The sequence below is a fragment of the Rhinatrema bivittatum genome, chromosome 6 (genome assembly GCF_901001135.1).
Source record: "Rhinatrema bivittatum chromosome 6, aRhiBiv1.1, whole genome shotgun sequence".
Classification (NCBI taxonomy): Eukaryota; Metazoa; Chordata; class Amphibia; order Gymnophiona; family Rhinatrematidae; genus Rhinatrema; species Rhinatrema bivittatum.
Window position 1 is genome coordinate 268,492,926 of NC_042620.1, and position 17,222 is coordinate 268,510,147.

General features: G+C 45.9%; 1 protein-coding gene across 12 annotated transcripts in view; it reads right to left on the reverse strand.

Moving 5' to 3' along the window:
* Window positions 1-17,222, reverse strand: part of LOC115094273 (zinc finger protein 282-like) — a 115,544-nt gene that overhangs the window by 35,094 nt on the left and 63,228 nt on the right. For 2 of the 12 annotated variants that reach the window (XM_029607169.1, XM_029607171.1), the window contains exon 9: window positions 17,077-17,185. The exons of 8 other annotated variants lie outside the window; for them this stretch is intronic. In XM_029607169.1, coding sequence (XP_029463029.1) covers window positions 17,169-17,185 — 17 coding nt within the window. In that variant the 3' untranslated portion in view covers window positions 17,077-17,168. Of the gene's footprint in view, window positions 1-15,985; window positions 17,203-17,222 lie in introns of those variants that run through there. 2 more of the 12 variants (XM_029607172.1, XM_029607170.1) reach the window with 2 other exon arrangements.

Sequence of the window (17,222 nt, forward strand, 5' to 3'; positions counted from 1 at the left end):
TGTCCTTCCGGAGATGATGGTGTAGTCGGTGCTAATGAAATCACCGATGGAAGGGCGCGCATAAGTGCCTCCATACGATTTAGTATCGGTGCCAACGCTTCCACTATAGGCTCGGTGGTCGGTTCCATCCTCGGTGGCAGAGTCGGTGCTGAGGTCGGTGCCTGAGGCGGTGCCGGAATCGGTGCCGGAGGCGGTGCCGGTGGAGGCTGGAATCTTCGCATCGCATTCTCGATGGCCTCCTGGACCAGCCGGTCCAGTTCTGCCCGGAGACCAGGGGTAAGCATACCCGGCTCGACGGGAGAGGGAGGCTGAGGCAGGGCCGGAGGGACCACCGTAACCGGTGGGATCACGGCCCCCGCACCCCGGGAGGGTGAGGGTTTCCTCGGTGCCTGCGAACGAGACGTGGACGGTGCCAGGTCCGACCGAGGCTTTTTCTTCGGTGGCTCGGCCTGTTCAGAGGTCGATGGTTGCGGATCCTCGACGGGCCGAGACTTGTGCCGTCGATGGCGATGCTTATCCTTCCGATCTCCTCGGTCATCCGGGGAGGGGACAGGAGTCGACGGCCGAGAAGTCATCGATGGTGGACGGTCACCGGCGGGTTGGCGATGGTGGTGCAACTTCGACGGTGCCGGTTCCGATGACGTCGATGCTATCGATGGCGTTGGGGTGGGTGCATGGAAGAGGAGCCCCATCTTCTCCATCCTGGCCTTGCGACCCTTAGGTGTCATTAAGGCACATTTGGTGCAAGTCAGGACATCATGCTCACTACCCAAACATAAAACACAAACCCTATGGGGGTCAGTGATGGACATAGTCCGGGTACAATCCGGACATCGACGGAACCCCGTCGCCATGGCTTAAGGCCAAATTTAGGCGCGGGCTCAGTAAGTTCCCACAGGCCTCAAGGGCCAAAATCGACGGCCGCCGATTAAAAAGGGAAAAAACTTACCGGTTTCCGCGAAAGTGACAAAAATTTGTCGAAGGGAGACCCCTGAGGGGCAAATTTTCTTCGGATAGAAAAATACCGAATTCCTGTCAGGAACGTGGTAAGAGAGCTCCTTTCACCGCGTGGCAACTGCTGCGCGGAAAAAAGAAGACTGAAGGGAGACCCCTGCTGGCTGCAGGGTCAGTGCCTTGCTGGGCATGCCCAGTAGGGGCCAGTCAAAGTTCTGTTTAAACTTTGACAGAAGTTTTCCGTGGTGGGCTCCATCCTCGATGTCACCCATTTGTGAGGACAACCATCCTGCTTGTCCTGTGAGAAGGAAAGAGACGAATAACTGAGTGCTCTTCCTGTGGGCAACTGTACGGTCTAGATAGAATGCTAGAGCCCGTTTACAGTCAAGGGTATGCAGAGCCTGTTCCCCTGGGTTGGAGTGGAGCCTGGGAAAGAAGATAGGTAGTATGATGGATTGATTAATGTGAAACTCCAAAACTACCTTAGGCAAAAACTTAGAGTGAGTGCGGAGTACCGCCCGGTCCTGCAGGAGTTTAGTGTAAGGCGGATAGGTAACCAGGGCCTGTAACTCACTAACCCTGCGAGCTGAAGTGAGAGCCAAAAGGAAAATCACTTTCCATGTGAGATATTTTAGGTCACAGTAGTGAAGAGGTTCGAAGGGTGGTTTCATGAGCCGCCCGAGAACCAGATTAAGGTCCCAAGAAGGGGCCGGAGGACGTAAAGGTGGCTTGATATGGGGCAAGCCTTTAAGAAAATGTGTTACGAGGGGTTGTACCGATATAGGGACATCCCCGACACCTTTATGGAAGGCGGCTGGAAGGTGGCTACCGCACTGACATGCATTCTGATGGAAGAGGTCTTTAGACCTGATTCCGATAAATGCCAAAGATAGTCCAAAAACCTTGGGATTGGACAGGAAAAGGGATCAAGGGATTGCGAAGAACACCATGATGTGTACCTTTTCCATTTATAGGAATAAGATTTTCTTGTGGAAGGCTTCCGTGAAGCAATCAGGACACGAGAAACCGAATCTGAAAGGTTAAGTGGTTGAAGGATTAACCTTTCAACATCCATGCAGTCAGGGACAAGGCCTGAAGATTGGGATGGCGTAGACATCCGTCGTTCTGAGTGATCAGAAGCGGGTGCGTTCCCAAGGGAATGTGCCTGCGGATGGAGAGATCCTGGAGTATGGGAAACCACATTTGGCGTGGCCAGTGAGGTGCTATCAGGATCACGGTTCCCTTGTCCTGACAGAGCTTCACGAGAGTCTTCGAGAGAAGAGGAAGTGGAGGGAATGCATAAAGCAGACCGGCTGCCCACGAGAGGGAAAATGCATCTCTGGGCTGAGAGCGCTCGCTCCGAATGAGGGAGCAGTAATTGTCCACCTTGTGGTTCTGAGGGGACGCAAAGAGGTCTATTTGGGGATGACCCCATTGCTGGAAGAGAGAGGTCGCTACACAGGGATTGAGAGACCACTCGTGGGTTGGAAGACACGACTCAGTTTGTCTGCCAAGACATTGTGCACTCCCGGCAAATAGGTGGCCCTGAGGTACATCGAGCGGGAGAGCGCTTCTGCCCAAATCTGCACAGCTTCCTGACACAGAAGGAAGGAGCCTGTGCCTCCCTGCTTGTTGATGTACCACATGGCCACCTGGTTGTCCGTCTGAATCAGGATGAAGTGATTTGATAGGCAATCCTGAAAAGCTCTGAGAGCATATTGCATCGCTCGAAGCTCCAGGAAATTTATCTAGTGTTTGGCTTCCTCTGGAGACCAAAAACCTTGTGACTGCAGATAGTTTAAATGAGCTCCCCAGCCAAGGTTGGAAGCGTCGGTGGTGAGAATGAGTTGAGGATCTGGCAGGTGAAAAGGCAGTCCCTGGAGAAGATTGTTCTGATCTTTCCACCAGGCGAGAGACAGACTGAGTGCGTTGGTGATGTGGACAATGGTTGACAGAGGCTGAGTCGCTTGAATCCATTGTGACCTCAGAGTCCAATGCATGACTCTCATGGCCAGGCGGGGCATTGGTGTGAGATGGACTGAGGACGCCATGTGTCCGAGAAGGACAAGGAATTGTCGAGCTGCTGCTGTATACTGAGACTGCAACTGATGAGCGAGGGACACAAGGGTTTGCACTCGTTGTTGAGGTAGAAAGGCTTTTGCCTGTAAGGTGTCCAAGTCTGCTCCAATGAACAATAAGGTTTGAGATGGGACTAAATAGGATTTCTCGTAATTGACGAGAAATCCTAGAGAGATTAGAGTGTGTAGGGTCAAATCCAGGGACGACCGAGCGGCTTGCTGGGTTGGGGCCCTGATTAACCAGTTGTCTAAATAGGGGTAGACGTGAACACCTTGTTTCCTGAGAAAAGCTGCGACGACTACGAGACATTTGGTAAAGACTCGTGGTGCCGATGCTAGGCCGAATGGAAGCACCTGGTATTGATAGTGCTTTGGGCCTACTAAAAACCGGAGGTACTTGCTATAAGCTGGAGCTATTGCGATGTGGGTGTATGCGTCCTGGAGGTCCAGAGAGCAGAGCCAGTCTCCTCTTTGAGGAAGAGGTAGAAGCGAGCCCAAGGTTACCATTTTGAACTTTTCCTGCTGGAGGTACTTGTTGAGGGCACGTAGGTCCAGAATTGGACGAAGCCCCCCCGGATTTTTTGGGGATCAAAAAGTACCGGGAATAGAACCCTAGGCCTTGTTGCGAAAGAGGAATGGGTTCTATTGCTCTTAACTGGAGAAGAAGGGAAACCTCCTGGTCCAGAAGGACAGAGTGGTCAGTTACGCTCCACGCTTGTAGAGGTGGGGAGTCCGGTGGAACAGCAAGAAAATTCAGATGGTAACCCTGAGCAATGATTGCTAGCACCCATTGGTCGGTTGTGATTGATTGCCATATTCCATGAAAGTGGCATAATCGGCCTCCCACTGGTATGCTTGGCAGAGGGATCAGGCTGCTGCTCTCCAAGTGAGAGTCAAAAACCTGAAGCAGGCCCCGGCTGGGGAGCTGCTTGTGGCTTTTGCTTCTGGGGCTGGCGAGGCTGAGATTTTTGATAAGGCCTCGTAGCTCGGGACCTTGTTGGTGGGGGATAGTACTTCCATGGACGGAAGAATGATTTCTTGGAGTCCTTCTTGAAGGGCTGTCTAGAAGGGAAGTCAGAAGGTATAGATGGGTTTGAGGGTCTCATGATGGTCCTTTAACTCAGCCACTATTTGCTGAATCTGTTTACTGAATAGATTATCTCCTATACAGGGCAGGTCAGAGAGCCTGTCTTGTATTTCTGGCCGAAGGTCAGAAGACTTGAGCCAGGCCCAGCGTCTTGCCGAAATGGCAGTTGCAGACACTCTAGTGGAGGTGTCAAAGATATTGTAAGCTGTTCGTATCTCATGCTTCCCTGCCTCAAAGCCCTTGTTGACAAGGGTTTGAAGATGTTCTTGGAATTGGTCAGGCAGGGTTTCAGAGAAGTCCTGTATTTGCTTGAAAATTACCCTATTGTATTGGGTCATGTACAGCTCGTAAGAAGCAATCCTGGAGATGAGCATGGCTCCTTGGAACACTCGTCGACCAATATTGTCTAGGAACTTGTGTTCCTTGACAGGAGGGGTAGAGGAGTGTGGCTTCGTCCTTTTCGCTTTCTTTTGAGCTGATTCTACCACAACTGAGTGGTGGTCAAGCTGAGATTTTTGAAAGCCCGGGGCTGACTGTATTAGATAAGTAGTGTCAGCTTTTCTGTGTACTGGGGCAATGGATCCAGGATTTTCCCAGTTCTTTTTGAGGAGGTCAAGCAGAACTTGATGAATGGGAATAGACGTGATCACTTTAGGGGCATCCAGGAATTGGAGAAGCTCCATCATCTGGTGCCTATCATCTTGCTCTGTCTGAAGCTGAAAAGGGACCAATTCCGACATTTCCTTCACAAAATTAATGAAAGCGAGATCCTCTGGAGGAGAACGCTTTCTACTTTCAGTAGGAGAAGGAGATGAAGGTAAATCATCAGTGTCTGTGGAAGTATCATCACCCCAGGTGTCATAAGGATCAGTAGGCTGACCTGTAGGACGAGAAGGGGGTTGGATACCCGAAGGGCCCGGCTGAGGCGCCGAGAAAATCGAAGGAATCGCCGGGGGCACCGCGGATGCCCTGGGGGGGCATCGGTGCCGGCATCGAAGGCATCTATGGTGCCGATGTGCGTATCGCCCCCGAAGAATGAATCGGTGGCGAGGAACGACATGGCATCGATGGCTGAGGCAATACCCCGAAGGAGGAATGTGGAACGGTGTTTCTCCTCCCGATGAAGCAGTCATGGGGGAGCGCACCGGAGCCATCGGCGACCTGGGAATCACCGGTGGAAGGGCAGTCATGAGCGCCTCCATCCGGGATAGCAGCGGTGCCAGCGCTGCTAGAATCGGGTCGATGACCGGTTCCACTCTCGGTGCTGGTGTCAGAGGGACCTGAAGTAATTGCATCGCCTTGTCGATGGCCTCCTGGACCAGCCGGTCCAGTTCTTCCCGGAGACCTGGGGCAATCAGCTCTGGCTCCGTGACGGAAGATGGAGGCTGAGGCACAGTCGGAGGGACCACCTTTACAGGCGGAATCGTGACTCCCAAACCCCGATCGGGTGAGGGTGGCTTCGATGTCCCGGTCACAGGAGTGGGCGGTGCCGCTCCTGGATGAGGCTTCTTCGACGGTGGTGAGGTCGATGATTTCGCTCCCTCGACGGTCCGAGACTTACGATGCCGATGGCGATGCTTCTCCCTACGATCTCCTCGATCCTGAGGGGGAGAAACGGGAGTCAATGGCCGTGAAGACGTCGATGGCAGGCGGTCACCGGATGGTTGTCGATGGTGGTGCGACTTCGACGGTGCCGGTTCTGATGACGATGCGATGGATGGCGTTGGGGTGTGAGCACGGAAAAGGAGTGCCATCTTCTCCATTCTGGCTTTGTGACCTTTTGGTGTCATGAGGGCACATTTGGTGCAAGTCAGGACATCATGCTCACGGCCTAAACACATTACACAGACTCTATGAGGGTCTGTGATAGACAAGGTGCGAGTACAGTCCGGGCACCGACGGAAACCAGACGCCATGGCCATAGAAAAATCGAGCCACGGTACGGTCGATGGCCAGTAGGCCGCAAGGGCCAAACTCGATGGTAATAGACGAAAAACGGTGAAAAACTTACCGGAGTACTGCGGCTTGAGAAAAGTTAGAGGAGGGACCCCTGTGGGGCGAAGTAATTTTAATTAAGTCCGTGAGGAAAATTCCTGTCAGGAATCTCTTCAGAGCTCCTAAACCGCGAAGCTACTGCTGCGCGGAAAAAAGAAGACTGAAGGGGGCCCCCTGCTGGCTGCAGGGTTAGTGCCATGCTGGGCATGCCCAGTAGGGTCCAGTCAAAGTTCTGGAAACTTTGACAGAAGTTTTCCGTGATTGGGCTCCATCCTGATGATGTCACCCATATGTGAGGACTACCATCCTGCTTGTCCTGTGAGAAGCATCTTTTAGATCTAGAGAACACTGCCTGTCCCTTTTTTTGAAGAAAGGGGATTAAGGTGCCCAGGGAAATCATCTTGAACTTTTCTCTTTTGATGAATTTGCTCAAGGCCCTTAAATCTAAGATGGGACAGAGTCACCCTGTTTTCTTTGGAATCAGGAAATACCTGGAGTAAAATCCCTGCTCTTTTTGCCTTGGTGGAACAGGTTTGACTGCTTTGGCCATTAAGAAGGTGGAAAGCTCGGTTAGAAGCAGTTCCTGATCCACCAAGTGACTCTGATTTGCGTTCAGGGACCTATTTGGTGGGAGACTCTATAGATTTAATCTGTACCTTTTTTTTTTATGCTGCTGAGGACCCACACATCTGAGGCTACACTGCACTATAAAACCGTAGCCTCTCCCTGACTGGAAGACATTCTAGCACGGGTATGGGATCCTGGCTATGTTCTCTGTGATCCAGTCAAAACTCCATCCTAAGAATTGACTGGGTTGCTGTCTGGGGCTTAGGCACCCTCTGTTGCCTAAGACAGGAATGAGGGGACTGTTGTGTATGGGACTATGGTGCTGAAATATAGCATCTCCTCTGATCTGGCCTCGGATAGTTCTTGGAAGAGGAGGCCAGGTCCTGAATGCCAGCGGAGTGTTGTTGGGAGCATTGCAAAGTGATCTCTGATCTGTGTGGCCACATCCTTCACTTGCTCTCTGTAAAGATTCTCCTCTGTATATAGCACTTCAGGAAGTCCTTTTGCACTTCTGGATGGAGATCCAAGCCCTGCATGCCCCTATCCCCAATGGCAGAGCCGCCTGATACCATCTCGAGAACAACAAAGGTCAAATGGACCATATATTTTCTGCACTCTCTTTGTCCACCAGTGACTGGAGGGAGTCTTGCTGCTTTTGAGGAAGCTTCTCGGCCATCCCCTGCATTTGTTGCTTCAGTTCCAAATGTACCGGTCCTTGAAGAGCTGGCAGGAGGCTATTCGGGGGTAGAACATAGGCCCCTGAAACATTTTCCTCCCAATAGTATCCATGGCTCTAGAATCCCTCCCCAAGGGCACCGAAGATTGGGTTCTAGACCTTTTGGTCTTTTTGAAAGCAGATTTGATCACCACAGATTGGTGTAGTAACTGCCGCTTGTCAAATCAGGAGCCTTTTGGACAAGATAAATCATGTCCACCTTCCTGTTGACAGGAGCCACAAAGAGGGGGCTCTCCTACATGCTCATACCTTCTGAAGCTCTGATAGACTGGGACTGCCACAATCTCCTTAGCGGGCTCCATGAACTGGAGGATGCCCGGCATTTTGGTTGTGGACTTATCCTCCGCCTGTAATGTAAATGGAATGACTTCTTCCATTTTCCTTACAAATCCTATGAAAGATAGATCTCCTGGTGCAGATTTCCTTCTTTCTAGTGAAAGAGAGGGGTTGGAGAGGAGCCCTGTTAACACCTCTTTTTCAAAGGTATCTGCAGAGAATATTAGAGGCCGGCTAACCCTGGTCTGTCAATGGCGAGAGCTCCTTTGGTGCTCAATCCCAGTCATGGTCTCTAAGACCAGTGCATACGGCTGTTTGAGCCTGGATCCCAAAGAGCTTCGACATCCCGGTGAAGCCTCCTCATCGAGGAGCTGGAGATAAGCAGTAGGGCAGTAGTTATCGACCCCAATTCCCCTCTAAGCATCGGTATAGGATCTGGCACAGGTGCTGACAGCACTGAGGCCTTGCAGAGCCTTTTCCAAGGCCTGCTGGATCTTTTAATCCAAATCCATCTCAAAGATCATCGATACAAATATGGTCTGGGAGACAGCTGGAGTGACCACATCCACTCTGGAATGAAGAAGTGGACATCAAGATCGGCACAGTCTTGTTGCGTTCGTGCCTCTTCTCACATCTCGCTCCACCCTCTCTACCTTGGGAGCAACTCCCTTCGGCTCTGATGGACAGATGCAGCCGCGGCTTCTCTCTGCCTCTTGGTCCCGGTGTCCCCGGGCTGGCTTGACGGTATGGATCCGCCATGTTCCTGATGACGTAAGCGCACATGCGCTCCAGACTTTTGTACCAGCAAGGGAGCGAAACTCGGGGGCATCCCCCTGTAGTGATGTCATCAATTTCCACTTTAAAAGGTCTTTGTTTGCTAACCTCTAACGAGTTAGCAAGGAACTCCAACAGGACTTGCTTCAGCAGTCCACGATAATTGCAACAACGATCCGAGTCAGCTAGGGGAATCCTTCTCCACTGCTCGGCCTTTTCAAACTTACCAGGAGTACCCGCTCTACAGGGGCTCCGCTCTCTCTTCTTGATTTCAGATTGCCAAGACGGGATCAGGTACTCACTCCTCGAGGGCCTACGTCCCTGAATACTCGGAAGACTCCTCATTGCCTGGAAGCGATTGCAGACGTGAACACAGTGAGTTCTATTGTAGACAGGAATAGGTACTCGCTCCATGAGGGCCTATATTCCTATAGCTCTGAAGACTCCCTTCCGTCCAAGACTTTATCGCAGGTACGGAGATCGAGAGTTCTATTGGCAAGATTGCAGATAGGAACCGGTACTCGCTCCACGAGGGCCCATGTTCCTAGAATCTTTTACAGACTCTTCTACTCTAGAAGCCATTCCATATACAACTATTGTGAGTTCTTATTACAGACTGTTTGTGGGAACCAGTGCTCACCTACGGCTCCTGTTCCTGAATATACTGAAGACTGTCTATGGCATAGAGACCATTGCAGACATCTACTATTGTGAGTGTACCATCTTGTATCCAGTATATCCTGTCTACTCACTACTTCTAGTCTCTCTCTACAGCTCAGCGACCCAGAGATTATATTCCAGTTTCAGAGGGACTTCAGCTCTGCTGAACACATCGACTCACTACTGCCACCTTTGGGGGTCCAGCTTCCAGCCTAATAAAGAACTATTGTGTTTATCTCATATTCTAGCCTAGCCGGTGGTTCCTCTCAGGATCTCCTCCTGGGGGTGCTGTCATCTGCCATCGGCCCAGGGATTCACCATTTCCTGCAAGTGGTCATTCCTTACACTACTATCACTCTGTGGGAGCCAACCACTACAGACCACTAACCCCACTTACGGAAGCATTATATAGATAGCTACCTTCTCTTTCTATGGGACTTGCCAGCAGCCTATATATAACAGATTGCTACTCCATAGCGGAGGCATGATAGATTGCTATCTCTGTAGTGAAGTACAATATATCTACTGTTAGCTCCTCTCCTCAGAAGAGTATCATTGAACAGACTGCCAACTCCTCTTCCTGGGGAGTTGATCCATAATAGATTGCCATCTCCTTCCTTACAGGAACATCTAACAGCAGTTCACTAACTGATTACCAACTCCGCCCTCCTGGCAGGGTAAGCATTACAGATAGCTAACTCCTCCCCCTTTCAGGAGAAAAGCAGAATAGATTGCTAACTCCACCCTCCTGGCGGGGTGAGCGATAACAGATTGCTAGTTCCTCCCCTCTGGAGGAGGAGAGCATAATAAGTCCGTTGTAAGTCCCTGGCATGCTTAAAGGATGAGCTTTCCTTGCCTGGGTACCACTTTGGGGAGGGGTTTCTTGGCATGTGTTGGAGGTACTCTCTCCCGGCCTGGGTATCAATGGAGACTGTTGCTTCTTCAGCTCTCTCAATGCCTGGCATGTGACCTCCAAACCTTCTTAGATTGGGAAGGTCAGATGGTGGCCTGTGTATCTTGGTTCCCTATTGGCTGGCAGCATGGAGGAAATTGATAGACCTCGCCCCCGATGCTCCTTCCACCGATGCAGCTCCAAGGTCATTTTATATCGATGTTTCAAATACTGATATCAATGGATCAGTCTTTCGGAGCCCGAAGTTTTTTTCCATCAGTTCCAGCTGCACATCTGTGTCACACCTGGACATCATACAATGCTCCCAAGCAAAGGACAAATTTATCATGGTGGTCCATGATAGATATGGTCCTTTTGCAGTGGGGGCATCGCTAGACATGACCAGCTGAAACAGAAGGGACGCAAAAATCAAACTGAATGGCAATGGCGGGTCTATGGCCAGCAGGCACAGTTGGAACATCACCATGGAGGGAGCATAACAGTGGGGAAAAAAACATAGAAAAACAATGGAAAAACTTACCTAGGGAAACTACAAAGAACAAGACTTCGGGACTCCACGTTGAACAATCCTATTGACTGGTAAAAAACTCCAAAAGGCCCAAAATAGGAGAATGAGGCACCACACAGAGCTCTTTGGAAAAAAAAGATTGAAGAGACCCCACATGGATGCATGGTATATTAACATGCATGGACGCAACCAATGAAGCACAAAGTTCTAGAAACTTTGACATCCCAAGCTCCACTGGATGTCGTCATTCATGTGTGAGGACTGCCATCTTGCTTGTCCTCACACAAATATTATGCATTATGCTTTAGAAATTTAGTATTTTTGTGTTAGTATAGGCAAGTTTGAATATAAATAGTGTATTATTATTTTATGATGGTAATATCTATAAAATTTGTTACATTTTTTAATATGTACAAGGGTCATGGGATGAGGATGAAAGAGGGTAGACTCAGGAGTAATCTTAGAAAATATTTCTTTATAGAGAGGATGGTGGATGTACCTCCCAGTGGAGGTGGTAGAGACAAAAACATTATCTGAATTCAAGAAAGCATGGGATAAATACAGCGGATCTCTAAGGAAGTGATGGGAATTATAAAGCTAAATTAATTGGGTAGATGGGCAGACTAGATGGGCTATATGGTCTTTTTCTGCCATCCTGTTTCTATATATGGTGATTTTATATGCTACAAGTCATTATGAGAATAAATGTTTTTGAAAACAATGGGGGTCCATATTAAAAAACCATTTAGATGGATAACCTAACAGTTATCCGTCTAAGTGGCACAGTTGGCTATATTCAGCCTTTATCCAGCTTAATTCTAGATAAGGGCTGTCTGATCACTGATGTTTTCTTAAAAAGCTACACATCTTACAAATTCTGCCAGGGGTATGTAAACTTATGAGCACAACTGTACACATCTAACAAATGCTTAAATGTTGAGAAATGTGGCTCTTTACACTGTTTCATTTTTTAAATTTTATTTAACCGAAATATGCAGAAAACATTTAAAACATTTAACTGTAGCAAATGTGATAATTTAAGAACTATTTTACAGAAATATTAAAATGTTTATTTTAAAACTATTACAAATCAATATAAAAAATAATTAGTACAAATTAAATAGATACACTTGCTTGAAACAATCAAATCTCTTTACCATTGTTTGTTAAATTAAACATTTCTAATGGTTCAAAAATAAAATACAGACTAGGTTTACTTGCATCACTACCAAGCAACTGAGTTGATCTTAAATGCTCAATTGTGAAACACTGCTCTTAGCCTTCAAAGTCTCAGGAACAATCCTGTGTTGTGCAAACAATTTACCACCAATACTCCCAATTCCAATCAATATGTACAGTATACACCATGGAAACATACAGGGATGCTATGACATTTCTGTACAATTTGCTATAAATTTCAACACCATTTGCGATCACATAATAGTTGATGCCAGTCAATACTGACAAAAGCCAGCTCTCTTTATGTATCCTAATGCTAAACATGTTTGATGTCTAAGGACCAACTATACACCAGCATTTTGCACAAAAATACCAACAAAATACGATCAGAAAAAAATGCTCTCTCCTGGTTTTCAACACCTCTTCTTTGTTTTCATAATAGTAACATGACTACATTTATATGATTAATATCTAGAGGGACACCACCATATTAAACATCATATAAAGTCTTTAGAAAGTGACCACCATCTCATTTAAAACAACCATACGATCCAATTTTTACTAGCCAGTTTACACAATATTTTATCTTGCATAGCGTCTGTTATACAAATGCATCTAATAACACTTTACAAACACATAGAAATACAAAGTGTACCTATGTATTGCCACTTGCTGCAACAGAATAGAATGTGCATATTTTATTTACTATTGACAGTGCAGGTGGACAAGAATATGCCCTCTCTAGCAAGGTTATAAAAATAACCAAACCAACCATGCTCTCTGGAATCTAGGATAGTCTCTAAAAATGTAAACTAAAGAAATGCCTAACATTGTAAGAGAGCATTACATTTTTCTATTGATTGTTTTTCTTTTGTGCTTCAAAGTTTAAAACTAATATTTTTATGAATATCTGTGATTAGTATGTTTATGTTCTCATGTATGACGTGATACCTACTTCTGTCACTTATTTGTACATAAAAAAATTGAAACCAGAAAATTCAACAGTAAGGCTCAGTCTTATCTTGTGTTCCATGGGGGAAAATGTTTTTTAAACAATTTTGGTGACTGATTTCATATATTTATGAAAATACTTAGGTAGTACAAATTATACCTATGATTATTTTCACCCTACAACACCAATTCTAGTGTCAAGTGGGACAACTATCAAAAATGTATGAATAAACAGATTAGACAAAATCAGAAGTAGGAAGGCAGCTATTCAGGGTTGAATTTGTTGGAGAATGGCCTAGAATGAAGCTCTACCACTTCTTTTCAGGCTTAAGAGGCAGAGTAGCAGGAGTGTTCTGCTCCAGCCCCTCCCCTACAGGCAGCCTGCAGGGAAGAGGAGAGGAGGGGGTGTGCACTGGTGGGCAAAAAGCAGCTGGTGGGGGTTGGAAATGGATCATCAATGAGATAAGGAGGAGGAAGAGTGTGTTTGTGTATGCATTTGAGAAAGAGTGTGTGTGTCTGGGGAGAGGGTATGAGCCCACAACACAGGAGAGAGAGAATTCACACCCAGGCCCAGCCCTGACCCTGCTCCTTTTCACTTCTGCTCAACAGTTCCACTTCCTTTTCATCTAAAAATTAAGCCCTGCATCTATTAATTAATATGGTGATATATTAACTATATTATACTTAGAGGGTGACTTTCAAACAATTCCGTGCAGCCGCATAAACCCGTGTATATAGCCACACGGAGATCTACGATAATATTTTATAACCTGCACATATCTGATACGCACGTATTACAAAATACATATATGTCTACCCCGCATCATAAGCGTGTGTATGTGTGCTTACTTGTGAATACACGCAATGCATCAAAAGAATTTCAATGCATTAACCTTGTTTTTCCTACCAATTTTTAAAATCCTGCGCATTTATTTTACATGCGAAAATAAAATAGACTTGCTCACATAAAACCTGATTTACACACTCATGCTGGTATATTTTATAACCTGAGCACATAAGCGAAATTATCAGTTTTCCCGATTCCTCCACCAGTTTGCCCAGGCATTCTCCACATCACAGAGACCCTTCCTGGTTCTTCAGTCAGAACTCCCTATTTTACCTAGACCTCCCACCTAGCCAATAATAAACAAACAAGTCTGCTATCACTTATGCAAGAGAATTAGCAGGTGTATAATTATGTAAGTTAACAAATTTACATGTCCAAGTAATAAAATAGCAACTTATGCTCATAATTCTGGCCCTGCCCTGGAATGTCCCTTTTGTCATGCGGATAAGTGTGCACACGAATCCTAAAATATGCGCATACTTTTGATGTTTATAAGTGATTGCGCAAGTACAGGATACTTACATACATATATGCTCATTTTTAGCATGAATATAGCATATACGAAAATTTGGAAACTTTTCCGTTGATTCATTACTATTTTGTTTTCAAAAACTTGTTAATAAGGCCTAAAAAGCTGATTGACTCATTAAGCAATCAGTTAGGTGATGGCAATTCCAAATACTATGATCCTTCTAACCTCTCAGGTTATGATTGTTGTTCTGTCTACTTTTAACAATCATGTACTATTCTAAGCATATGTCTGAGCATTTGAAAACAAATATATATAATATTTCAAATTTTCAGTAACAATTCTGTACTTTTGGGATAGTCATACATAGGGAAAAAACCTGCTTATAATTCTGGGAAAAAACACTTCTTGTAATCATAGTCTCAGTTACAATATCCAAAATATTAGTCCTGGGGGAATTCTGCATTACCGTGGAGCGCAGAATCTGCACAGAATTCCCCCCCTGCACAGAATTGCAGAAAATAGCAGAGGAGACCCCAGCATGCCACGAATGGAGCGTGTGAAGACGAAGGTCCACTTGTGCCGCGGGACACGCTCTGTTTGCAGTGAAGATGAAGGCCCCCGTGTGCCGCGAATGGTGTGTGCTCCGATCACGGCGAGGATGGAAGGCCACCGTGTGCCACGAACAGAGTGTGCTCCGCTCGTGGTGAAGATAAAGACCCCAGTGAGAGAGATTGGGTGAGAGAGAGCAGGAGGGTGTGAGAGAGCATGGGAGGTAAGAGAGGGGGGTGGGGGGATGCTTGAGTGTGGGTTTCAGAGAGAGAGAGAGCATATATGAGGGGAGGGTGAGAGAGAGCAGGAGGGTGTGAGAGGTAAGAGAAGGGGGATGCTTGAGTGTGGGTTTCAAAGAGAGGGAGCTTATATGAGGAGATTGTGAAGGAGTGTGTGTGTGTGTGTGTGTGTGTGTGTGTGTGTGTGTGTGTGTGTGTGAGAGATTGGGAGCTTGTGTGTATGAAAAAGGGATCGTGTGTATGTGAGTGTGCTAGCCTGTGTGAAGGGATTGTGTATGTGTGAAACAGAGCCTGTGTGAAGGGGTGCGTGAGAGAGAGACATAGGTTAATGTGAATCAGTTATTTACTTTTTCGGATAATAGAAAGACTAGGGGGAACTTCATGAAGTTAGCATGTGGCACATTTAAAACTAATTGGAGAAAGTTCTTTTTCACTCAACGCACAATGAAACTCTGGAATTTGTTGCCAGAGGATGTGGTTAGTGCAGTTAGTGTAGCTGTGTTTAAAAAAGGATTGGATAAGTTCTTGGAGGAGAAGTCCATTACCTGCTATTAATTAAGTAGACTTAGAAAATAGCCACTGCTATTACTAGCAACAGCAGCGTGGAATAGACTGAGTTTTTGGGTACTAGCCAGGTTCTTATGGCCTGGATTGGCCACTGTTGGAAACAGGATGCTGGGCTTGATGGACCCTTGGTCTGACCCAGTATGGCATGTTCTTATGTAGCTTGTGTGAGGATGTATGTGTGAGAGAGAAAGGGAGCTTGTGTGGGTGTGTATGCAAGAGAGAGGGCCCTTAATGAGGGGATGTGTGTGTGTGCGAGAGAGTGAGGGAGCCTGTATGAGGGTGTGTGGATGTATATTAGAGAGAGGGAGCATGTGTGTGAGAGAGGGAGGGACAGAGGGAGCCTGTGTGAGGGGCAGTACTGAGAACGGGGTCAAACACTGGGACTGGCAATAGACTGGAAGGGGTTGAGCTTAGAGGTGGAGGGAAGAGATACTGACAGGTGGAGGAGTTGGGGCCTGAGAGGGCAAAATGGCCAGGGGAGTAGGGCGAGCGAGTGGAAGGGACACTCTTACAGTGAATTTCTAGGGAAATCTGCACAAAATATTTAAAATTCTGCATTGCTAAGTATTAACTTTTTTCTGTATTAATTTAAAATATAATCACTTAAAGACTGTCATGTAAATTGTGTTATTTTGACCAATATAAAGTTTGCAAAATTTTGCAGAATTTTGTGTTTTTGTGTGCAGAATTTAAAATGTTTTTGTGCAGAATTCCCCCAGGAGTAAAATATATAATCAGCATTTGTATTATACATAGTTATATCCTTTAATATGTGTGCTCCAAAAGATACATTAAAAAAAACAAAACCTTCCATTATCACTCACTCAAGTCTTATGAAAGGTTCCTGCGCTCTATTCCTTCACTTGAATTGGTCCAGCGTTTCACAAATCTGCCTCAAGATGTGCTGCGATATAGACTCTTTCCACAATTCCTCTCTTTCAGGACTGTCACTTGATTTTTTGTTCTTACTTTACTGGTTTCTGGATTTATTATTTGTATGCTTGTTTAACTTTCTACCATGCAGAGGTTGTGTCAGTTTCTGTTCACTTAAAGATTCATTGAAACATATTATTTGTCCAGGGGAGTCAAGTTTTGCATACAACTGTATAGCGCCATATACACTTGAGGCATTTCAAAGAATTGTGTAAATAATCCTGCAACTGTGTAATGAGGCATGCTTATTAAAATAGGTTAGTACCTTATTTTGCCTCTCCAGAAGTTCTCATATTTTTTTTAATAAATTAACTTCAATAAATACCAAATTATGTTTTATTGACAACAAAAATCTTCAATCTCTTTTTGTAAATAATTCTCTATTTACCCATCTGTATCCAGTATCCTTAAAGCATTTCTGTTTGGCTAAAAGTCATGTTTTAGGAACGAAATGAATGGGGTTATTATATCCCATGATTTCTGACTGCCTGGTGTCTTATCTGTTAATGTTTCTAAGCTGGGTCACATTAAGAGTCACTGATCAGTAAATACAGATTATGATGTGTCAACTTATTAAATTTAACATCATCAGGATATTTTAACTGTCTGATGATTTCATGAGCAAGAAGAACAAAATCCTAAAATAACTCATCAGTAATTTAAGGTTTAAAAAAATTATTCCAACGTGCCAGTCTTTTCCTTTTTATATAACTCAGAGTTGCAAAGTTTTCTGCTATATATGTGGGATAGTTGCGCCAACTGTGCACATTTTAAGCAGGAGGTTTACTTACATGTCCTCATAAATTTCTTCCTTCTGGAAACAGGCAGAGTATGTGATCTGCTTCACTCATGCCAAGAGCTCTGTCTTCTTATTGCTCCTCATTTACCGTATGTTCTTTCCTTCATAAATTAATGCTCTAATTGTTTAAAACACATC